The sequence below is a fragment of the Diabrotica undecimpunctata genome, chromosome 1, assembly GCF_040954645.1.
Source record: "Diabrotica undecimpunctata isolate CICGRU chromosome 1, icDiaUnde3, whole genome shotgun sequence".
NCBI classification, from domain to species: Eukaryota; Metazoa; Arthropoda; class Insecta; order Coleoptera; family Chrysomelidae; genus Diabrotica; species Diabrotica undecimpunctata.
This window is the reverse complement of record NC_092803.1, coordinates 109,481,174-109,506,406: the sequence shown is the minus strand read 5'-3', so window position 1 is coordinate 109,506,406 and position 25,233 is coordinate 109,481,174. Positions and strand designations below refer to the sequence as shown.

Genomic DNA, 25,233 nt, shown 5'->3' with positions numbered 1-25,233 from the left:
TATTAGTTTATTCTACCGTGCCCGTTAAATAACAAAAAACTTTCTCGGAGAACTCCTTAAAAATCAAATTGTCAATAAGAAAAGTAGGATAAAGTTAAGCCTTATTGTTAAGAATACGCTTCGTTAATATCCAACGTTAACTTGAAATTTAATCAGATTGGTTTGGAAGAGTTTTATAAAATATATTTGGACAATGAGAAATATCTTGCATTTGACAAATATGGTTTTTCGATGATTTCGCTATTTGAAAACACCTACAAGTGTGTACTGCTTTTTAATCAAATAAAACATATTAAATCTCGAATAGTACCACGAATCAGTAATGAGCATTTGGAAAACTGTTTGCAGATAACAACAAAATCAATTGATATCAACATTGATGCACTTCTGAGAAATAAAATCAGAGGTTTCACCAAAATTTATTATATTTTATTAATTTTTTATTATTTTTTGTATGTAACTCTAATCTAATAAATGTGTTTGATTCTCATTTTTGTTATATCTTCTCTAAAGATCTAAAGACACTCTATTACACAAGTAATAACAAAGTAATGACTTGTTTGCTTTGAATGATAAAAATAATTGTTGTGCGGCCCGATAGCAAATTGCATTTCTAAAATTTGGCCCGACTGGTGAAAATGTTGGCACCCATGATTTATGCCATCACCTAATACTGAGCTAACGAAAAACACACAATAGGTATTAGTTTATTCTACCGTGCCCGTTAAATAACAAAAAACTTTCTCGGAGAACTCCTTAAAAATCAAATTGTCAATAAGAAAAGTAGGATAAAGTTAAGCCTTATTGTTAAGAATACGCTTCGTTAATATCCAACGTTAACTTGAAATTTAATCAGATTGGTTTGGAAGAGTTTTATAAAATATATTTGGACAATGAGAAATATCTTGCATTTGACAAATATGGTTTTTCGATGATTTCGCTATTTGAAAACACCTACAAGTGTGTACTGCTTTTTAATCAAATAAAACATATTAAATCTCGAATAGTACCACGAATCAGTAATGAGCATTTGGAAAACTGTTTGCAGATAACAACAAAATCAATTGATATCAACATTGATGCACTTCTGAGAAATAAAATCAGATGTTTCACCAAAATTTATTATATTTTATTAATTTTTTATTATTTTTTGTATGTAACTCTAATCTAATAAATGTGTTTGATTCTCATTTTTGTTATATCTTCTCTAAAGATCTAAAGACACTCTATTACACAAGTAATAACAAAGTAATGACTTGTTTGCTTTGAATGATAAAAATAATTGTTGTGCGGCCCGATAGCAAATTGCATTTCTAAAATTTGGCCCGACTGGTGAAAATGTTGGCACCCATGATTTATGCCATCACCTAATACTGAGCTAACGAAAAACACACAATAGGTATTAGTTTATTCTACCGTGCCCGTTAAATAACAAAAAACTTTCTCGGAGAACTCCTTAAAAATCAAATTGTCAATAAGAAAAGTAGGATAAAGTTAAGCCTTATTGTTAAGAATATTGGGACTAAGAAAAAAGAAACGCGAGTAGTAAGAATATAAAAGTAATTAAAACAATTTTAAATTAAGTTTCTCTCAATATCGTTTTGCTACCACTAAAGGATAAACAAAAAAAAAAAGAATTTTACATAGATATCCCAAAATCACAATAGTAAATATATATGTAAATAATAGGTAAAATAATGTCCATGAGCAGAAATTTACGAAACAGAACGGTATTTTATTTTACAACGCTCAGTAGAATTCGATAGTTGTAGGGACTAGTATAAGGATAACGAATATCAAACTCAAATGAAGAGATAGAAAGTAAAAAGAGGAAAATAATATCAGAATCACTCGGTTGCCTGTCTTTTAATAATTTTCGCGCACCACACGCTTAAATGTATTTAGAAGCATAAACTCTGTGAAGTCAAAATAAATCGGGAACATCATTGGGGTGAAATTATTGCAGACATAACTTCTTAATTCAGTTAACAAGATAAGAATAAAAATTGATGATTTACATATTTTCATTAAAAGCTCAGCAGACCTCCTGGTGAATAAATCTCGACTCAGTGCCCTAGCCACATATTTAGTGATAACTATTACGGTCCAAGTAAACACCGAAGCCGCAAAATGCAAGGAAGTAAAGAGTCCAACTGAGAAATTGATCGCCATCCTTATACATTATAATCGAATCGATTTTTGATTATTACACAAGAATAAATTATTACAATTTCTTTCCATAAGTAAAATGATATAAAGTAGTGTCGAAGCCAACAGAAACGCTCAAAATCTCTCCAACTGCACAAAAAAAGATATTGATACAGAACGCTACAGATCTCTCACTTGTGTCTTATATCTGATTTAAAAAATAAAAAGGTAAACTATTACAATATAAAGTAGTCAAACTTAAAACTTAAAATACTATTTCCCTAATTGCCCAAAAATATATCAAGACAGAACGTTACAGATCTCTGTGTCTTTCATCTGATATTGAAAAAAACTAAAAAGGATGAATAAAATAAATAAAAGTATTAACTAGCAAAAGAATTATTTATATTTTATTATTTACAGGTCTGTGATGAATATAAAAAATCAGAATGTAAAAGTTGGGGAAATGGTCGGGACTGGAACTTTCCAAAACCAAGAGAAGGTGGATGGGTACGAATATGGCCTTTTGCATTAGAAGTTCAGAACAAAACAAGTAATGGCAATAATAATAGTAACCAGATAAAAAATATGGTCAACAAAGTAAGTCCTTTGACAACTTCTTTAAATTTAAAATACATTATAAGATTATTAAGTCTACATATATGTCGACACCTTTTAGATTTATCACAGCTATATCCATAACAATTATTATCAAGGTTCTGCAATATTATCTTGTCGCATGTCTAATTTAAATATTAGGATTGGGATTGGGATTGGGATTGTCACAATTATTGGTTGTACTGAAAATCTCATTTTTATCTCACTAGTATTTGACGTTTCGACTTCGAGTTCGGAAATCGTTCTTAAAAAGATTATTATAAAAATACTGTTTGGCCTTCACTTTAAAGAATTTGAAAATCCTCAGCAGTTCCCCTTTAGTTCTTCATTAACACCACATTGTCCGCAAAGGCCAGGACCTGGCTTCAGTTCTCATAAATCATACCTTTCGTTGGTATTCCACTCTCTTTCTCTATCTCTCTCTCTATCTCTCTTTCTCTCATTATTCCCTCCAGCAAGAAATTATAGATTATTGTGGACATCGGATCTCCCTGCTTTAGCGCCCTTCTCACTTCAAATTTTCCTGATAATCTTTATTCTATCCTTATTCTATTGTCGGTCTTCATTAAGGTCATTATTACTAGTCTGATCATCTTTTCCGGAATTCCAAGTACTCTTAGAGCATAGTACAGACGCCTTCTCAATATAAAATTGTAAGCTTGTTTTAAATCTATAAAGGGAAAGTTTAGCTTTAACTGTTACTCGTATGCACTGCTCTGAATTATTTTTAACACGACAATTTGATCTATGGTGGATCTGCCCTTTTTTAATTCTCCCTGGTATTCACCAATCTCCTTGTTTCAGTGCCTTCCTAGTCTACTTCTTATGACTCTGGTGAGTACCTTATATGTTACATCCAGAAGAGTGATACCCCTGGTAGTTTTCGCACACTGCTTTATTTCCCTTTTTATGAATGGGATATTGCCTCTGCCCATACTTCCGGCATTTTCTCTCGCTCCCAAATTTTCGTCAGCAGGCTACATATCCGCGTTATAAGTGCTTCTCCCCCATTCTTGACTAGTTCTGGAGGAATACCATTGCTGTCTGTACTTTTATTGTTTTTCATGCTATATATTATGATTTCTATTAGTTATTCCACGGTGGGAGTCTCTATTGTTTCTGCCGTGTCTTTGACTTCTCCTACCATTTCCACTTGCTCCTCATCATTTCCATCCGGCTCTTCATTAAGCAGCTCTTTGACATGCTCTTGTTATATTAGATGCCCTTCTTTACTCTTGTAGTAAATCTATTTTCCTGCGCCTTTTTGCCCCCTGGTAGAAGTTTCTCACATTTTTATTAATGTAATGTTCTTTAATTTCTTGGAGCTTTTTATCCATATGCTCCCTTTTTTTCTCCAACACACTTTTTTCTCGTCTCTTGTCTCTGCTTCATATTCATTTCTATTTTCGTCACTTGGGTCCATATATTTTATTCGTTTGTTTTTTGCAATCGGCCTTAAACCATCATTTGTCTCTCCCCTTCTTTACTTGACCTAACCGCTTTTAAGCTACTTCTTTCATAGCTTTTTCTATTATTCCCCACTCTATTTCGATGTCACTTTGATTTTCGCTTTGAAGTAGTTGTGATGTCACGTTTGTCTGGAAGTTGTTAGCGGTGCCTTTGTTTCTTAAGTTGCCGACGTCATATTTTTTATACGATATTCTCTGTTCTCTGATTTTTGGGATAGTTTTTCTTAGTTTCGTGATCATTAGTCTGTGATCAGAATCCGTATCTGCCCCTATATAACATCTAACATCTTATTAATTTCGCATGCTTGCTTTCCACTAGGACGTGGTCGATTTGGTTGCGTGTTTTATCATCTGGAGCGATCCATGTTTGTTTGTGGATTTTCTTGTGATCTAAGTAGGTACTTATAATTCTCAAGTTGTTTTATTGCGCAAGCCTACCAAAAACTTTCCATTCTCGTTGCTTTCGTCATGTTTGCTTTCATTTATCTCTTCATTTTACACCTCAGCATTTTAATTACCCAATACCATTTTATTATCATATTTTGGAATTTGATTTTATATAAGTTCAATCGTACTATAGAATTTCTGTTTTACATGCTGGTTTTCTTTTGTTTCGTTTGTTGGATTACCAGGATATCCACTTTGTATTGTTTCATCACTCACACTATACGTTTTAGGGCGCCTGCTTTATAAGTACTTCTCATGTTCCAGGAACCTATTCGGATTGTACTTGGATAACATTTAGTTTTCCTTATTTTTCTTGTTTCCTCTATTGATAATCCCTCCACGTCCTCGTTAATTGCCGTAGTTCCATTATCCTTTGATCCATCCCTGCCGATCGGCTTTAGTTTGCTGGTGGGTCTAGCTCCTCTTTTGTTCGGTTCCATCTCCATACTCTATCATATATTTTAACCTTCCAAAACCCCCTTTTTACTTTTTACCTTCTCTTCGGGGGGCCTCTTGGATTTTTTTATTTATTTCCTCTTGTTTTTTTTTTTCAGTTATTGTCAAGTTATCGTTTATGTAAATTTATTTTTCTTTATAGTCTTTTAATTTTCTTTTATTTCTCGTTAGCTTCTTTTTCTCTTTTTGGTTTTCTGGTACTTAATTCTCGAGCTTCCTCCTTTCTAATACTTTTATTTTCTTCCTTTATCTTCTGATTTTATTCTTTTAATTTTTCTGCATAAACTCTTTGCTCTCTTTTAATATACTTTACGTCTAAGGCCAACTGTTTTAGTATCTCTATCATACCATTTTTCATTTCGACTCCACTTTACTTAACTGGCGTTCTATCTGCCTTTCTACTTATCTTAATCTAGTCAGTCATTTCTTGAAGATAGCGTAAAGAGTTTAAAAAAATCGATACAAAAAAACTTTTCAATAATTAGCGTCTACCACCAATTTTTACAATTTATATTTGGTGTATCGATGCTCGCGATAGTCCGAAATTTGGATTTTACTAACACAGAGCCCTGTACACGGCCTTTACGTTCGACGGTAGGCCATGAAATTCACATAGTTTATGTATTAAAGTCACATACATATAAAATTAGAGTTTGATGTTAATACTGCGAGCAAAAAAATTTTAAGACAAATACTTACCATGTCGGGATAGTTTCATGAGTTTTTATCTTATTCTGGTATCTGGCAAAAAATTAAAGTTATGTAATTTTAAAGCCTTATATAAATTTGTTTTTTTTCTTAAAAACCATACATGTTGCAATATTTTCAGTTATTTTACAGTAAATACACAATAAAGATGCACTAGGAATAAACAATCCAATAGATTATGGATTTACAATATAAACGTGCATATTTACCTCATAAACTATATTAACAGACTCATAATCATAAGCTACCGACAACTCTAGTAATTAGCAGCATACAGTATCATTGATACGCGGAAGAATGTGCTATAACTTAGTTAGACGACTGTTGTCTCGGTATTAATATTGTAGCAAGGGCCAGAGAATTGTATGTAGTTGAATTTATTTATTTATATTATATGGTCAAAAGAGTAACAAAGATGAAATATAATTAATAGAATGAAGTTTTTCAATGACACAATAATGTGAATTTCTTATTGTTATGCATAAAATTAAGAAAATTAACCCCTGTACAACATTTTTTAAAATTAAATATAATATCGAAAAGCTTCTGGTTGAAACGGGGTTGCCAATCGTAAACTGAGCTCTTAATTGTACCTCATTCGTTTTTTAAGGAAAATTAAGTTTTAAACCAAGAACGTATCCAAAGGACAGAAAAAATCATTCGTCAAAAATAAAAACATTTTACATATCTGACTAATAAATAAAACAAAAAAAACTTAAAATTAAAATTAATATGTTACCCAGACTCAGTGTCTGACGAGCTGTTCTCAGTAACTACGTTAATTATCAGTGGTTCAACTTAAATCTCAATGATATTGTCAAGATCCTACATCTATTGTTCGACTTTCTGCTGAACAAGCTATATATATTTTTGATATTTTATAGATAACCATTAATTATAAATCAATTACAAATTTTTATATATGAAAATTTAAAAGTAGTATTCTTCTCTGCAATATAATTTTTTAAGTCTGCTCAAATTAACTCATTTGGATTGAGCTCACAGTGGTATGGTGAAAGCTTTAATACTATTTGATTTTCTTCTTTAGTAATTTCATCTACAATATTATAGTGTATTATTTACAATATAGTGTATTATTTTTAGGTTTATTTACAATAGTCAAAAGCTCGACTTTATGAGTGACAGAGTTTACTTAGAAGTGAATTGTCAAAATTTATATTTTTTGATTGTAGCCAATCTTGAATATCCGCTTTCTTCGACGCAGTTGTCGGTATTTTTTCCACTTTCCTTGAATTTTTGTTTAGTTTCTCTAATACCGAAAAGAACCAGTTTTCAAATGACTCTCCAATCATCTGTCCATGACAGTCGCCAAATTTTTTTTATTCGAAATCCCATAAGGCATCAGAAACAAATCCGTCGTCACTGCAAATGATCAACCCCTTTCATTTACCTAAAAAAGCGATTTTTAATTTACTCTTGAACTGGAAATTAACTACTATAATAAATGCAAAACAATTATCGTTGCACGTCATTACCTTAAAATGTATGATACTGTCTCGTATTATATACAATCAATAACGAAGAATAATTCTTAATTTCATTAACTTGGTACCTTCAAAGTGAAACTGATCACCATTCACGATTATTTACGAATATAAGTCAGAACCATACATTTCAAGGAGATGACGTGCAATGATAATTGTTTTGTAGTTACTATATTTGAAAATTTATGAAGGTACTGCAAATTTAAAACGATCTACATATTTAACTGACATTTATGATGGATTTTTTAATCCAGTCGACAAACCATCCAGAAAAACTTGCATTGAAGAAACGATAGACTCGACCCAAACTTTCTTTTGCGTGTGTGCAGCATGAACCCACGTCTCATCCAGGTAATATATCTTACGAGAACATTTTGGTAAGATTTAATTTTCTTTAAACATTTCCTCCTCCACAAAACATGCTCATCTTTTTCTAACATGCTCTGCCGTTATCGCTATTGATACTTCAAATTAAGTGTCAAGAAGTTTTAAACAGTTTTAACAAGTTTTAAAAGTTTGAAAAGTTTTTAAGAAGTCTTAAGAAGTTCTAAGAAGTTTTAAGAAGTTTAAAGAGGTTTTAAGAAGTTTTAAGAAGTTTTAAGAAGTTTTAAGAAGTTTTAAGAAGTTTTAAGAAGGTTATAAAATATTTTTCTTTAAAAATTAGGCAGATCATTATCATCATTAATTTCTCTTAAAACTTTGTCTACGATTGTCTCCTGTTTATAAAATTCATGCACTTGTTTCTTATGGCATTACGATCAGCTCTGTCTACTAAATGGATTATTGTGTAGCGGGTTTAACTAACTTTTGCATTTGAAAATGTGTGAGTATTTTTATATTCTCTGATTATTTTACAAATACTTCGCCTATACACACCTGACTTATTTTCAACTCTTATTCGCTATGCGCAACTTCCGAAGGGCGACACCTGGCAGCGAAGCTGTTAGCATTATATATATATATATATATATATATATATATATATATATATATATCAATAATTAACTTGCAAAAATTGATTTTTAACTGTAAAAATTCATAAATATATTTTTTACGTTTAGATTTCATTATATGACATTTAAGATTGAGCTTATGAGGTAAACAGTAAAAAAAAAGGTAAACATTGTATGTAGTAAATAAAAATAAATATTAAATTGCAGTATTACTATTAATATGCATGCAATAATAAAAACTGCATTTCAGGAAATAAATCATAAAATATCTTTTCAACCAACTATCATATCCACTGTAACATACAATTAATAATTGCATATCATATTAATATTTTGAAGGGATATTAACGACCGATTTCATTATGACAACCTAAAGTGAAACTTAATCTAATATTTATTTAGACTAAATTGCATAACTGTTTTTTTTTATATATTCAAACCTTTCAAAAAAACATACATCATATTGGTCTAAATAATTAATTCTTTTCCTGTCAACTTTTGGGTGGGGTAATCCGAACTTGAAGAAATATTTAGCATTTTTTTAAATTTGAAAAACAAAAATTGTAAACAAATTTGAACCACTATGATTGTTATTAAAAGTTACACTTTAAAGTTAACTTTATATTAAATTTACTCTTTACAGTGAACTTTAATTTAATGTTTACGTTAAACTTATTAAGAAATCGGGCGTAAGAATGCAGAATTTGGGTTATGTTACTTCTGGTTTATTATGATATAAATCCACTTTTTCCGTTGCATTAATTTATGCTTAGAAGTTAAAAAAACCGATAGAACTTGAATTTACTATTTTTTGTTGTATTTTTACAATTTGTAACACAGCATTGGCGAAATCCCATTTTCGTCAATAACTACTTATGAAATATGCTAACAAAGTTGCAAGATTTCACCGCTGCACGCGCACTATCGTTTCTCGTATCCCCTCCAAGTATATGCACAAAGCGAATTACCGACTGATCTACTGTTAGAGTAGGAATTTTTTGCTATTTCACACTTATAAATATTTAAAATAATTTCTTTCGTTTTGACATCGAAATGGCACTTTTTGTTTGTTTTCTGAGAGGACTGAGAGTTATTTCGGCAACCTCGTCAGCAGTATCTGTGCTGGACATATTTGTTTTTTTGGTATATTTATTATTAATTGAACCTCTCAATATTTAAAATACTTGACACAACAAAATAAGAATAAAATACAAATTACTAATAGTTATTTAAAAACTAAGAACCAATTAAGGAAATAAAAGTAAATAATAATTACAACAACTAACAAACAACGTTCACTGATTGCATTTAACTGAAAGCCAAACTTGCTAAAACAAGTAGTGAAAACTCTACTGAGTTCTAATAATTTAATCGGAAAGCAAAACCATACGTGTATGGCTCCATAAGTGTCTTAGCCTGATTCTGTTTATTCCCAGTGAATCTGTATTTTGAATATTCTGTAGTAAATATTCTGTTTAGATAACAATTTAAAAAATAAAAGAAAAATGGCAGACCTATTAATTAAAAAAAATCTAAAAGCTCCTTTTAATATAAAAGCCAAAACGTCAAATAAAACGTAGTATAGTAGGTAAAGCTTTTGTTTATTAACCCTTCATTCATCGGGTGTGGTCTGCGAGTTCACGGCAAAATAAAATTATTGGATAATTCCTCCATTTTATTATTATTTCGTTTATTTCTACCGTTACAGTACCTTCCTAGCAACTAAATACCATTCGTTTGTTTTTATAAAAAACTTTTTTTCAAATTTCTAAATAACTGCTGCATGGCAATTTATCCAGACAGACCCCACGCGATTAAACGTGTAGCAATATTTACACTATTTCATAGTTTGTATTTTTCCTAAAATCTTGTTTTACTCGTCAACACTGTGCGTGCTATTCCTAGAAATTACGTCATTTATGATTTAAAGTCGTTCGAAGGGGGTACGATCGAAATATCACAATCATATATACCCAAGAAAGGAAAAAATGTGATTGCTGTTTCCACTGTGCACAAAGGTATTGATGAAGATAATGCTGATCAGAAAAACCCGAAATAATTACTCTTTATAATTCCACAAAAAGTGGAGTAGATGTAGATAGAATGATCACATCATATAATGTTGTCATATAACTGTCCAGAAATACAAAACGTTAGCCGATGGTAGTATTTTATAATCTCCTTAATCTCGCCAGCAATTAACGTAATCTAAACGTAATTTGTAATCTATAAAGGCAACAAGCCAGATGGAGAATTTTTCAAAACGCGAATGACTATTTCAAAAAAACCTTGATATAGAATTGGTACAGGAGAATATACGACGGGGAGCAGTTGACAAGCAGTGCATTGACAAGAGAGGAAATTATAAATATTGCAAAAGACGAAAAACTCACTTTTTTGCAAAATTTGTAAATCCTGGCTCTGTATGGACCAAATAGTGGCATGCTGCAAAGATTGTTTGTAGAATTTAAATATCAAAGTGTGACCACTGTACTTAGTGTCCACATTTAAATTTTTTAGTTTGAATTTTTTTTTAATATTTTGTTTATTTCTAAATAAAAATTGTAAAATATTTTTTTATTATTTATTATTTATAAATTTTAAAAAAATATGCTTTGAAATTGTAGGCATTTTTTAAAATTTACCTAGTACAACTGAAAAACTTTTTTGGGCTGTAGTAAACATTACATAGAAAATGATTTGTTTAAAATATATCGATGCGAAATTAGCACTTAAAGGTATGTTGGTGCTCGGGAGGCGGTATTTCATTTTGGCCTCACAGACTACACCCGACCGAAAGTGTTTCAAAATGGGCATCCAATAAACAAAGGGTTAATCTTGTATTTCAACACTTGAAGTATTATTTCACTTATTACTATTTTAGTGGGAATAAGCCACAATCGGAGGTTAAAGTAAGTTTATTGATGTTTTAATTTCCACTTCGAACATCGTTCTCAAAATACAAACATTAATAAATTAAACAATTTATTAATTTGTTATTTATTATAACCTTCAGTTATGGCTTATTATTTCCACAAAAATAATAATTACTTTAAAATGCCACAAGAAAATAGTTTCAGAACAACATTATTTTACTAGTCGATCCCTATTCTTCTATAGTAACTTATGTAAGAAAACAGGTCTAATTTTAATTATACCAAGTTTCATGGTGATCAACTGTTGATCGGATATGACTTTTTCATATTATTGGTAAATTTTCATATCGATGTATTCTACAAATACTTTTAAATGGTAGATTACACTTCTAGATTGAAAACTTATGAAATTATAATTTCAGGTCATAAAATTTACAAAGAAAGCCAAGGAATTAGCTAAGAAACATCCGGTGGCATCTGAATGTCAACTCAGCGAATTTTTACAAGCAGAAATGGATATGACTGGCGATATATGGATTCCTCCAGTTTAAGTGTTGATCAAAACCTACAATTGGACATATATAAGTTTATTTACGGCATAATATAAAATTGTATCAATGCAAATATTTCTGTTTTTTTTTTTTCTTCTTTTAGTCAAACAAAAACAGCTTGAAAAAACAGTTAATCCTAACGGTAAGATCTAGGTAAACTTTTCATCATCAAAACATCAACAAAAATAGACCCAAACACTGTGAACAATGTGTTTCTGTGAAAAGAATTCTAATTCAGATAAAAATATTTAAAAAGTAAAAAGGATTTATTCAAAATTACTGTCAAATATATTTTTATGTTATGCAATGCTCAGAATTAAGCTCTTATAATCGGAATTTACAGGCATGGAGAATATTAATCAACGATTTGGATTTGGATCCATAAAAACTTTCTCTTTAAATTGATGAGTTACACTACATCTTTTTCACCATGATAATATAATTATATATATATATATATATATATATATATATATATATATATATATAATGAATTTAAAGAAAATTGAGCAGGATACAATATTATGATACTGTACAAATATAAATTAAAGAAATTAAAGATAGTAACAGTTAATTCCAGATAGAGCTAAATCACATATTGATGCCGTAATTTTAACTTTTATAGGTCAAATATTTATTTCCCGAATCTTTTTTTGGTTTCGCCTTTAACTGCCTATGCAATGCCAAAATAATTGTTAAAAAACTCTTTGATATAAGAAATATTTGCCTTCGCGAATATTTAATCTATTTCAAGTTTGGTGTTTATACTTTTACTTTAATAAATATAATATACCAACTTTCCAATTTTATCTGCTTACTCCATGTTGATTTTACGTTGTATACAGGAAAGTTAATCGTATAATCGTCACCAAATAACAAATTGAGAGCAAAAAGTATTCAGTGTGTGGAGTTTATTAAATTTATGCTAAATTTGCATTCCAATATAGTTTCGTTTTTCATTTAAATTTTAAAATTCACGTAAGACAACGTAAAATTAACTCGTTGAATGTTATGAATATTTTTATTGTTCCGTCCGATGTTTGTCAATACTATGCAAACTTAGGCTTATGGTTAAAATTTAAATATATTAATGTTAGTCCATTAAGAAATAGTTTTATTTCTGACCTGTCCCAAACGTTCTCTATAGGTATTTACATTACTCAACCAGATAGGAATAATTCAAAAATTGTAAAACCATTGTTTTGACCTCTGGTTGAAAACCTGCTAATTGCTTTTAACCCATTAACGCCCAGCGTACCTGCACGGGTACGGCAAATATAGTTTTCTGCTGACGCAATATATGATTGAAAATCTCAATATCTGGAACACAAGAAGCTTCTGCATAGTTTCATCTCTCAGACGGTGTAACATATTACTGTATTTTTTTTGCGTGGTTTTAAGATACAGCACTTTAAAAAAGCCATTGCAGTTGTGATTTGAGGTTAAATTGTGGTACGTAAACATTTTTATCAACAACGTTCTGTATTCATGAATTTATTTTGTTGCATGCCTGAAATTTCTTTTATTATATGTGTAAGAATATTGAGTAAATATAATTTTATCACATATTTGTTTTACCTCGGAGATTTAACAACCTAAACTTCTTTGTACCTGCTTGGGTACATTGGACAAAAGGGTATACGATATAATATATATTTTATTAGGTCTGAAATTCTACGATGAGTCTTCCTGAAATAACCACGTCTGCATTTTATGGGAAAAGGTATCAAATGCTTGCAGCAGCTGTAAATGATATTAAAAGTGTATAGATTATTATACCAATAGTGCTGAAATAGATCTGGTAATAATTCCACCAAATGTTGACTACCAAACGGATGAGGGGGAATTTGAAGAAGATGATTTGATAACAACCCAAATTCTTAACGATGTTCCTGGAGAACTTGAGGTTATTATTGACGAGTCCGATGATGAGGATGACTATAGGACGGTGGATGATCGTAACTACGATGATTTTGATAATAAAGATGACGCGGATAAAACAGATGATGACATTTCATTGTCCAAACGAATATAATCATCAAAGAGGGAACTGACAGCTAACAAACTTCCAAAAAAGGACTTACTGAAGAAGTCCGGAGATCCCAAATGATGCCGTAAAATAATGAATACGAGCATGAATGGTACCAATAGAAGCTATAAACGAATGGAAAAGGTAATGCTGAGCTTGCAGAACTAACTACGTTACAAGTTTTTGAAAAGTTATTTGATGATGAAGTTGTAAATCATATTGTAGAGCAAACCAATCTGTACGCAACAGCCTACAATAATCATCATTTTATAATTAGGTACAAAAGATGAGATCAAAATTTTAGTTAGAATTCTTCTTTTTACCGGGTACCATAAATTGTCCCGTGAAAGGATGTATTGAAATTTGGATGAAGATCTGAATGCTCCATTTATTTTCAACGCAATGAGCAGATTCTGGTCTGGTTTCTGAAATAGGTTTAAAGAAATTAAAAAGTATATACATTTGACAGACAATACTAAACTCAACAAAATTGATAAAATGTCTAAACTACGACCGCTTATGGATTTACTAAATGCTAAGTTTCAATAATGGGGCATTTTTCATGAAAATTTATCCATCGATGAGGCAATGGTCAAATACTTTGGCCACCATTCGGCGAAGCAATTCATCAAATCAAAGCCCGTACGTTTTGGCTACAAGGATTGGATGTTGTGAAGTTCTACTGGCTACTATTATGCTTTTGATACATACTGCGGAGCAAAGCCTTCAGCTAACGAAGAACAGATGAAAGCGAAAAAGTCTAAACTGCCACTAGGATCACCAGTTGTTTTAGACTTCCTAAGTATTATTACAGTTCCAACTGATCACATAATATTTTTCGATAACTATTTTGCGAGTTATGAACTTTTAATGACATTAAAACAAAAAAGTATCAGAGCTACGGGCACAGTTCGTGATAATCGTTTTAAAAAATGTCCTTTTATACAAGGCACAGAGATGAAGAGAAAATATCGTGGAGATTATGATCATTGCTACGATGAAGAAAGTGCTATATTATTTGTAAGATGGAACGACAACAGTGCTGTAACCATGGGTACCAATTACGATACCATAGAGCCCCTTGCACAAGTGGTGCCTTGGTGTACAAAACAAAAAAAAAGTAGCAGTGTCACAACTCCACTTATTCAAATCCTACAATTTATCAATGGGGGGTGTGAACTTACTCGATCCAGGGGTAAATAATAGGTATAAATAAATAGTAAAATACACCTAAATATATTAAATGAGAAGCTTTAAGGCAATAATCAATTCTTAGATGAGCTTTTAAGGCTCTAACATTAAAAGGCCTTCACACTGCAGCTTAAACTATTTTCCAGGTGTATAGAGAAAAATGAACTTACCCATTTTTCCAAAATGAGCAGTATCGCACCTGTCCTAGAATAAAACTTACAAAGGTTTGCTTAACTAAAGAAACTGCATGAAGAATTTGAGAAGAAATTTCTAGATTTTCCTTGCCTTTTAATAATAACCTCGATGAAACGCCCGCTAACCTTCAATTTGAACTAATAAATATGCAATGCAACACCAATTTGAATCAACTTTTTGTAAATAGCAGCAAATTTGAATTTTATACCGTCATATCTAGGATACAGTGCCCAAATATAGTTGCCCACGCCCCAAAAATAATGGCTATGAAAAAAATTGTATTTGTAATAGGCTGTAGGATGACCTTCTTTTTTTATTACTAAAAATTTCAGGATCACAAACCCAGCCGAATTATAAAGAAATCATGTAAACACAAAAACAATTCCACATGCCACATATCCCCGCAAAGTCTAGTTCTGCTTCACTGTAACATAAAATTTTAATTTATTTACCGATTGCCTTTGAATTTTAATCGTTTATTTTGTAATATTGCACAATAAAAGTGTTTCCGTAAAATCAATATTTTTTTCTTCAAACGTCAAATAATGATGACATTACTTATCTAACTTGATCCTGTCAAAGTTTGATGTCTCCGCCGGCAGCAGTTTTTTTTCCCATTTCTTTACGGCGGAGGGAAAAATGTTGTCATGGCAACAATATGAAACATGTCACAAAGCAACAATACAAATGTCATTAACAACAATTAAACATCATTTTTATTTATAGTAATATTAAAAGTACAATTAGTTAATGAGGCATTTTCAAAATTGAAACCGTGCAAAAATGTTCCCGACTCTTGATACACATTGGTAATTGTTGATGATATTGATGGTCGAGAACAACTTTCAGCAATCATTCCCGATGTTGGTAAATCATGAGGGTTTAAAATTTTTTGAGCATTATCGTTCTTATTTCTTATTCCGTTTAGGTTTTCCATTTTCGCACTAAATTTGCGGTTGCAACAACAATAAGCTGTCTTTAATAATTGCAAACAACTGTCAAACAACTGTAACCAGGGAGACGCAAATCCCACCGACGACTTAATTATTTTAATTTCTAACATCTAGACGACTTTGATAGTTGTCACAGTTAATTTCGAGTAAAAATAGCGTATGAATTGTACTATTTATGGTTGAAAATTGCTACGTTTGAAGAAAAAATAGTATACTTTATTCGGCAAAGAAGCGACTTTTTTTGACTTGCCCTCTATTACGCGCCTTACTTCGTTCGGCGCGTAATATCGGGCGCGTCAAGAAAAGTCATGCTTCTCGGCCTCATAATAATATACTATTATTTCTGCAAACAACATAACCAAAAATGCAATAGCTTGGCTTGCCATGTATTTCTTTAGTAAATATTGGCACTCGAAAGAAAAGGTCCCTGCTCTAGATAAACGTTATTACAGTAATTTATTTTTGTTGAAAAAAAAATATTTGATACCAGATAAGGACCGAAGATTTGTGTGGTTGTTCGAAAATTACTGTTTGCGTTTCATTGTAGTAATGCAGATTCGTAATGTAGGTTCGTCCTTCGACAATTTTGTTGTTTAAGGCTGACAACTTTTAATAAACAACTGGTGTTGTGGGTATTATTGAAAATTATAGATTGTTTTTTTTTCCTTAATTGTTTCACATCCTTTACTGTGTATGGTTAGTAAATCTTAATTACAAAATCAATTTACCAATATCTTTTAATTGTACTTAAAAATAAAAAGCAGAAGGTGTTCGGGTTTAATGCATCATTGTGCCCATTCTAAGATCAAATACTTGAATTAACTTAAATCGTTGATTGAATTTCAATCAATGCTTAAATACACAATTATCACACATTACCTTGTTTACACATCTATACAAGTTGGTATTAAGCAAAGAACACATTTTGAACACGTGTTGTTTTAGCACGTATCAACACGGTACGTCAGAAGGCGACATATCAGATATGCCGGACACATATATGTGTTGTAAAACGTGTGTTATACTAACATTTTGATGTTTTTGAAATTGTAAAATAGTGCTTACAATACAATGAAGCACCAACAAGAAGAGATGGATTGGTTAGATGAAGAAGAGGAAATTGTAACTGTTACGGCATTGTTTGTGCTAGGATATGAATCCAGAGAGTACTGGGTTTATGAACATTTTTGTCTTAAATTTCATTATTCTAGCTATATCATAGTTATTTGTTTATTTGTTAATAAATTTTTCCACACCAGATTTGGGGTGGTAACCACCCCCCAGAGGAAAAGCACATATATGCCAATTTTGATCTTTGAGCTATTTTCTACTACTGTCAAAATTTTAAGCAAGTCCATACACATAAAAAAAATCAAGAGGTTTTCTACTATATTTACCGACAAATCCTGGACTATATGGTTTTATACGTTTTATTCTTCTGATTTCCTGAGTGCTATTCATGAAGTAATTGGCTTCTACATCGGTATGACGATGCCATTTACCTATTATGGGCAAGTTTTACTCCTACGTCTAAATTGGATTTGTTATAGTCTGATAAATCAGTATTTTTAACTTTTTTGGAATATTTCCCATTAGTCAGTATGTTTTTTTAATTTTGAGCCTAATTAGCTTTCTGTCTGATATGACTATTCCAATGTACCTATTCTTCCTAGGTAGCGACCCAGATATTTTGCTCAATCTGCTTGAGGTAACTGACGTCTTCCAAAAGACATCGGGGTCGTAACGTGAAATGGACTAGGACTAAGTTTAAATTATTAAGTTGTATTTTTCAATCCTTGGTTCACTTAAAGACATTTTTAATAGCAACTCTCGATGTCTGTGTTACTATCTGTTGAACGTCGTCTTTTTTCGTAATGACAGTGTTATCTGCAAATGTGCTGATTATAGTTTCATTAGTTACAAGAATATCTGAAGTATAAATTAGGTGTAGGAGTAGTCCCAAGATGCTATCTTGTGGTACAAGAGCTGAAATTGACTGGAAGGTTGAAAAAGTTTATTTATGAGACACCTCAAATTTTCTGTTACAAAGATATGACTCAACTAATGAGCAGAGGTTCCATGGCAATTGTCTAGTCATCCTATAAATGAGTCCTTGGTCTCAGAATCGAATAAAAATAAAACAGTTCTACACCGAATGAAAAAGAGCACAGAAATAACGAGAACAACAAAAATCAGAACAAGATCACCGAAAGAAATTGCTCAGGACGAAGGAACATCCTGGCTCCGAAATCTCTGAAATTGATATCCAGAGAAATTTGTTAGTCTATTTCGAGTAATAAGTACTGAAAGATGAGCAAGATACAGAGCAACTAATTCAGTTTTCTCTTCATTACGTCTGATCTATTGACTTTGCGCGTTTTTGATTGGAGGCACTTTAGTAATAGATTTTTTAAATCTCGGAGTTGCTGTACATAGTAAGTAATCTTTATCTCTGTATCATGACTTAGTTCACTAAGATACTGACTAAAGAAATTCTCATTAAAGCCTTTAATATTTTAGCTAATCTAATGATTACTGATTCTACTGAATTTCCTTTGCGTTTAGGATTTCTGGTTCTCTGCTATATTCTCTCTGCTTTTCTTCTTTCTTTTATCATGTCCCTGCCTTTCTAAGGATAGTTCACTTTACGTATTGGCTTCTCTTTTTCTTTAGGGATAGCTGTCTTTGCCACTGCTCGAATTGTTTCTCTTAAATTTGGTGTTTGTAACTCAAGTTTTTTCTGGTTGAGTTTTTTCATTAAATATAGAGATAACGGTTAAGCCAGGAAAGACCAAACATTGTGCGCCAGGATTGTGCTTCCAATATCCAATAATCGAAAAGAGTTAATTGGCGTAATGTTATCTTAACCGGTCTCTGAAATCAAAAACAATATATCATTAAATTTTATTGATTTAATTTCATCTTTTGGTTGAAATATACATATTTGCCATCACAACAAATATAAACAGTACCTAGTCTTATAACATGAGTGCTGCTATAATTCTGCATACACATACATTCCGTTTATATAACCCATATAAAAACAAATATTATGCTAAATTCAGATTTGAGATTTCTTCAGCCGTGTTTGTTTAAATTTCATTTTAAACATACGAAATAATTAAAAATATTTGGTTGAGTTTACCGAAAGTACAAGCTGAATATAGCAGCAAATGTCAAAAATATTTCGATTTGGCAGTGTTGGCATGTTTTTATAACGCATATGTTTTATGCTCCAAATATAAAGAGATAAAGCTTTTAAAAAGTACATTTTGATTATACTGTTTTATATATTCTGCAATTTTTAATTTATATGAAGCAATAACGAGTAAATATTTGTCTCTTTCGAGATTAATTGCAAACATCTGTTGTAATCAGGCAACTGCTGATTTGACGATTGCCAAATCTATCCCCTAATCTATCAAAGGGTAATTGCTAAAAAAATTTCTAATAATTAACTGCAATTAATCTCCAAAGAAACAAATAGTTACTCATTGTTGTTTTATATAAATCAAAAATTGCAGAATTCATAACATAATATAAACAAAATGTACTCTTCTAAAGTTTTATCTTTTTATATTTGAAGCATACAACATCTACATTAAAAAAACATGCCAACACTGCTGTTCCATGTTTGACATTTGCGGCTATAACCAGCTTGTACTTTCGGTAAACTCAACCAAATATTTTGTCAAGTTCCATTTTCTTAAAGGGAAACTTGGCCACATGTACATTTTGTAGGTAGTTTTTAACTTTAGCTATAAGGACAAACGATGTAGACATCTATCAACTATCAACGATATAGAGATGTGAATTGCGATATTTATGCATGCTTCATTGATTACCATAAAGCGTTCGATACAGTAAAACACCACAAGCTGGTGGAGATATTAACAAATATTGGAACAAACACCTGTGATCTAAAAATGATTAGCAATCTTTACTTTAATCAAACATCGTCTATTCGGACACAGGCAGTAGAATCCAATGATATCAAAATCAAACATGGAGTCCGACAGGGACGTATACTATCACCCTTGCTGTTTAACATATACTCTGAAAAAAGAAGCAGTAGAGGATGTTGAAGCCGGAACTCGAATTAACGAAGAATGTATCAATAACATCAGATACGTGGATGACACGGTGGTATTCGCTGACAGTTATGAAGCCCTTCAGGAATTAATGAATAGAATCACAGAAGTAAGTCAAAGATATGGACTTTCACTGAACATTAAGAAAACAAAATGTATAATGATCTCTAAGAAGGAACAGCAAATTGAAAGACTCAGTGTGAATGGTCAACCAATAGAAACAATAAAAAACATACACCTACCTCGATACGATCAATGAAAAATGGGGCCATTCCCTAGGAATGAAATGTAGGATAGAGAAAGCAAGATGTGCATTTAAAAAAATGGTTAAGTTATTTAAATCCCATGATTTATTCGTACCCATAAATTAGGTTATTACGATGTTATATCTTTCCCATACTGTTGTACGAAGTTGAGTCGTGGACTCTCACAGACGCCACCTGCAAGGAAATTGAGGCTTTCAAAATGTGGCTTTTTCACATGTCAAATCTTGAAGATATCCTATATCGACCACGTTAATTACTAGGACGTTTTATTAAGAATGGAAAATGCTAAAGAACTGTTAACCACAATAAAAACAGCCAAAATCGAATACGATTTTGGCTGTTCTCTCTCAGCGGAATCTCCCAGCGGAAGATATGGGTGGTTATAATTAATGGTACAAGGAAAAGTAGAATGAAAACGAGGACCAAGAAGGCGAAGGATTTCATGGCTGAAAAATATATGTAAGTGGTTCAACACAATAACCACAAATCTTTTCAGAGCAGCAGTTTGCAAAATACAGATTGCCATGATGGTCGCCAACATCCGAAACGGATAGGCACTACAAGAAGAAGTGACTCAAAGAAGCAACCCATACAATAGTTGTTTGTGGCAAACAATACTTTGTTTCGTCCATTTTTTTCTCAGCTAACATAATACTTTTTAAGTACATAGTTTGACTCGTTAGACTTAACACCCCAAATAGTATTCTATCAAGGCATTACTTTGTTTCTGAGATTCTCTCACTATTAACACAATACTTTGTGGAAAGTACGTCATTTCTTTTGCTACAAGCAAAACATAGTGCTAAGTGAGAAGCAATATCTTGATCTCACGTTTTCTTCTTAACCAACAGAATACTTAGTGTAAAGTTAATCTCTCATAACACAATACTGTGTGCTAATATTAAATGCAAAACTCCGAGATTGACTACTAACACACTCAGCATTGAACTTCACTAACTCCACCTTTTGTGCTGAAGACTGACGTTTTCGTATGTGCTAGTAACTTTTGTGACACGAACCATAAACACCAGAAGTGTAAGGTTTTAAGTTTTTAGTTAAGTTAATAAGTATTCTACCATTATTTCTAAATTTTAGCTAGAATATAGATTTCAGGATTTATATTTAATTTCATATTTTATTTTGTATTGTTGATAATTGCCATTTGTTTTCTCATATTTAAAATATACAATTTGTCCTGACTCTGCATTGTTTTCTCATCTATCTAGTTTTAGTGAAATTGTAGATCATTATTTTTTCTCTTTTTAGTACATTTGCTTTCTTTATTTCAGTTTTTCTTTGAGGCTTGACCCTGCACCTGTGTTTTGTACTTCTTTAATCCAAGATCTTTTTCAAGTTCTTGGCTACTTGTGTAACTCACTTGTTAACACTGTTTTCATACCAGAAAACTATAATAGTAGTCGTAAATTATTCTAACATAAAAATAAAACACATGAAATACGCCTTAAACATTTATATTTATTATATAAGGTGCTAGACAAACAGTCCATTACATAAGATAAATGGCACAAATCACAAAAAATGGTATGAATCAAAAATAAATACCAAAAAAGGGTAAATCTTACTTTTTAAAATTTCCACAAAAATTCTAATCTATCAACAGAATTTACAAGTAATCCTAAATAAAATAAATATTTTTGGTTGTATCTGTACTGTACACCTATCAATAAGAAAGAGAAAAGGTTAAATACAGAAAGTCCCAAATTATTTAAGAATTGAGACCAACTGTATAATGACAAGAGCTAAAAGCTAGTGTTATGTTAGAGATAAATTAAACAGTAATAAAAATAGATTTTTTGAAACACCAAGCTTGCGGTAATTAATAGATTAAAGAAATTAGAAGCAACATGTGGTAACATTTGAGTAACAGGTGGTCTGCATCCTTAGCGGGCGTGGTTCTTGCAGAATGGGCGACCTCCCTTGGCAAAGAAGCTCTGTCCTTCAAGATTCTTTTTACACATCTGAAAAACGTCAATTTTTATTTTTTAATAATAGATTTAATAATACATTTTTATAATAATAAAATCATATTTATGTATTTAAAAAGAAAGAAATAGAAATACGTAGAAGAGTACTACAGCGTTGTGTTTTGTCACCATTGCTATTTAATGTCATTTAATGTTTATAGTAAAAGCATATATCTGGAAGGTCTTTTAGAAGTAAACAGAAGAAAGTAATGAATTTGTTAACAATATTAGACGTGCAGGCGATTCTGTCCTAGTAACAAGAACATCAGAAGACTTACAACGACTGTTTACAAATATAAATATTGCTTTTAGTAATTACGGCATAAAAATCAAGAAAAATAAAGATATAAACATGGACTTCACCTACTACAAGAAAACAAGTTAGACCAAGACGTTTCTGAAGAGGAGATATCGAAGATGCAATGATCACCAGAAAATTTCATTACTAATTTAATATTTATTATAAATTTAAAGAATTATTTAAACTATTTTTTCATTGCATAAAACTATTGCATTTAGAAAAATAGTACCGAATGAGTATTCAATCGAAATTTTATGATATCATCTACTATATGACGACATCTGGCCTTAAGTATCAATCGCTAATTTTCATTTATTGTATTACACAATTATGGTTGTTGCATTTGACGTTTTCCCTGATTTGTTAGTTACTTTCACAATATTAGAGTTGTGCTTCATACACATCATAAGCACATTTCGTTTCTCGTGCCATTTGAGCACAAAAATTCCATGCAAATTTTGTCAATGCCGTACTTCCCCACTTTGAATTTTTATGTTGTTACCTCGTTCGGATTCGTCTTTTTATTAATAATTTAGGTTCCGTAAAAATAACTGAGACTAAGTAAATTGGTTAAATAACCCTTGGCATATGCCACACAACGAAAGCTATAATTAGATTTGATCCCACAGAATACATTCTCTAGCGTGAGACCATTGAGGCCAGAAACAACTACTTCAAATGTTTGACAGTTTTACCTATAAAAATTAAAATTAGCAGCGAAATCCATTTATTACTTGTTCTTCACTGTATTATAAAGCATTTTTCACCATCTTAGTTCTAGTATTAATAAATGGTAGGTACTATTTATTAAGGTAGTAAAAATTATTATCAGAAATTACAAACAAAATTAAAAAAACACGTCATACTGGTAGACAAGCCATAATTTACCTCCTAAGATTAAGTAGTGCATCATATCTTATAAAAGTCAAGAAATTTGCGTAACAATAGTAACAATAATAATAAATAACGGAGTTTATACTTACCGTGCAGTTGAAGCACTGGCTATGATAATTATTGTTAAGAGCCTCTACCCAACGATCTCCAGCTTCGATTGGGAATGCACAAGCATAGCATTTTGTTGTAAAAAGCTCGTTCCAGTCTAAAAAAATAGTATGTTAGACAGTACCAAGCAGGGGTATATTTCAGAATGTTTCATGTTACATGATTTAATTAAGATGATAATGTACTATTTCTGGTATAAGTTTCCTTTAAACTAATAAGTTGTTACTTAATTTTACTTGTTACTTTAAACTAATAAGTTATTACTTAATTAAACTTAATATAGTTGTTAAAGCGACCATGTTTTTGAGATCTATCTAATTTTTACTATAAAAAAAAATATGTGATAATACTATTTTATGTTATATGTTGAAGTTTTACGAAAATATGATATATTTGAAAGGTTAATAAGCTCTCTTTGAGATGACCTTTTTTGTGTAGTTAACTTGATTACTTATAATCAACTTGATTTGTGTGTATTTATATCATCAATTAATATTAAATTGTCCTGTAATTACTTTTATTACCAATCATTAAGAAAACCTTAAAAATGTTTGATCATTTTCCGACAAAATAAAACAAATTCTTTTTGAGTTCTATCAAATTGAAACAAAAAACTAAGAAAAAACTACAAACTTCCAGGTCTTCTAAGGTCAAAACTTCATCGACTAGAGCTACTCCCATATTTAAAATATCCTAAAATTACTTGCAGATTATTACTTGCCAAGTAACTAATTCATCAATAGATCTTTTTTATCATTCTTGGGTTTTCCCTTTGTTTGTGATTTAAAATAAAAGAATCTGTATTTTTTAATAATGCATAATATGTAATTTGCTACAACAGTTTTTATATTGCCTATATATTTTGAAATTTAATTAAATAGTAAGATATCTTAAGCAATTTACGAGTTAAGCTTTAATCCGATTTATGGATTCAGACTTTTTTCGGAGTTAGTATGTATTTTTTTTTTTGCTAGTTATAAAGTTTCTTACCAGCATCGCAATATGGGCTTCCGTCTTCCAAGAAGAATGGAGAGTTGCCGAATAATTTTCCACAGTATGTGCAGTTAAAGCATTCGGGATGGAAGTTCTTTCCTATTGCCTTTAAGCAGTCCTGTAAAAAAGATGTGTATATTAAATGTCTACATTTAAATCGGTTCAATATTTGTCTTGAGACATTTTAAAAGACATCAACACCAGTCAAGGCTATTTTAATGATATTTTATATTTATTGCCAATTATGTAGTCTATTTGGATATTTATGTTATGTGTAAATATTTCCTTATTTTTAGTGAAAATGGTATGAAAGAATATATGTGTGATGTCATGTGTTGAGAAAGGAAAGATACGAATTACTTCAAGTTATACTGGAAGGAAAAGTACAGGGCAAAAGATCAGTAGGAAGACGCCAGAACTCGTGGCTGAAAGACCTGAGGAGATGGTTCGACCGCTCATCCGCAGAAATCTTTCGCGCAGCAGTTTTCAAAACTAC

The 25,233-nt window shown here is 31.1% G+C and overlaps 2 protein-coding genes across 12 annotated transcripts in view; one reads left to right on the top strand and one right to left on the bottom strand.

Annotated features, from left to right (window-relative positions):
* The window catches only part of LOC140452248 (probable tubulin polyglutamylase TTLL2), a 184,041-nt gene extending 171,214 nt beyond the window's left edge, over positions 1-12,827 (top strand). For all 9 annotated transcript variants that reach the window (XM_072546393.1, XM_072546387.1, XM_072546412.1 and 6 more), the window contains exons 11-12: positions 2,572-2,748; positions 11,603-12,827. In XM_072546393.1, the coding sequence (XP_072402494.1) occupies positions 2,572-2,748; positions 11,603-11,731 (306 nt within the window). In that variant the 3' untranslated portion in view covers positions 11,732-12,827. The remainder of the gene's footprint in view (positions 1-2,571; positions 2,749-11,602) is intronic.
* A 9,085-nt stretch (positions 12,828-21,912) lies between these two features.
* Zasp52 (Z band alternatively spliced PDZ-motif protein 52) overlaps positions 21,913-25,233 on the bottom strand; it is a 168,603-nt gene continuing 165,282 nt past the window's right edge. For all 3 annotated transcript variants that reach the window (XM_072546355.1, XM_072546350.1, XM_072546360.1), the window contains 3 exons: positions 24,735-24,855; positions 23,726-23,841; positions 21,913-22,435 (listed from right to left, as the gene is read on the bottom strand). In XM_072546355.1, the coding sequence (XP_072402456.1) occupies positions 22,358-22,435; positions 23,726-23,841; positions 24,735-24,855 (315 nt within the window). In that variant the 3' untranslated portion in view covers positions 21,913-22,357. The remainder of the gene's footprint in view (positions 22,436-23,725; positions 23,842-24,734; positions 24,856-25,233) is intronic.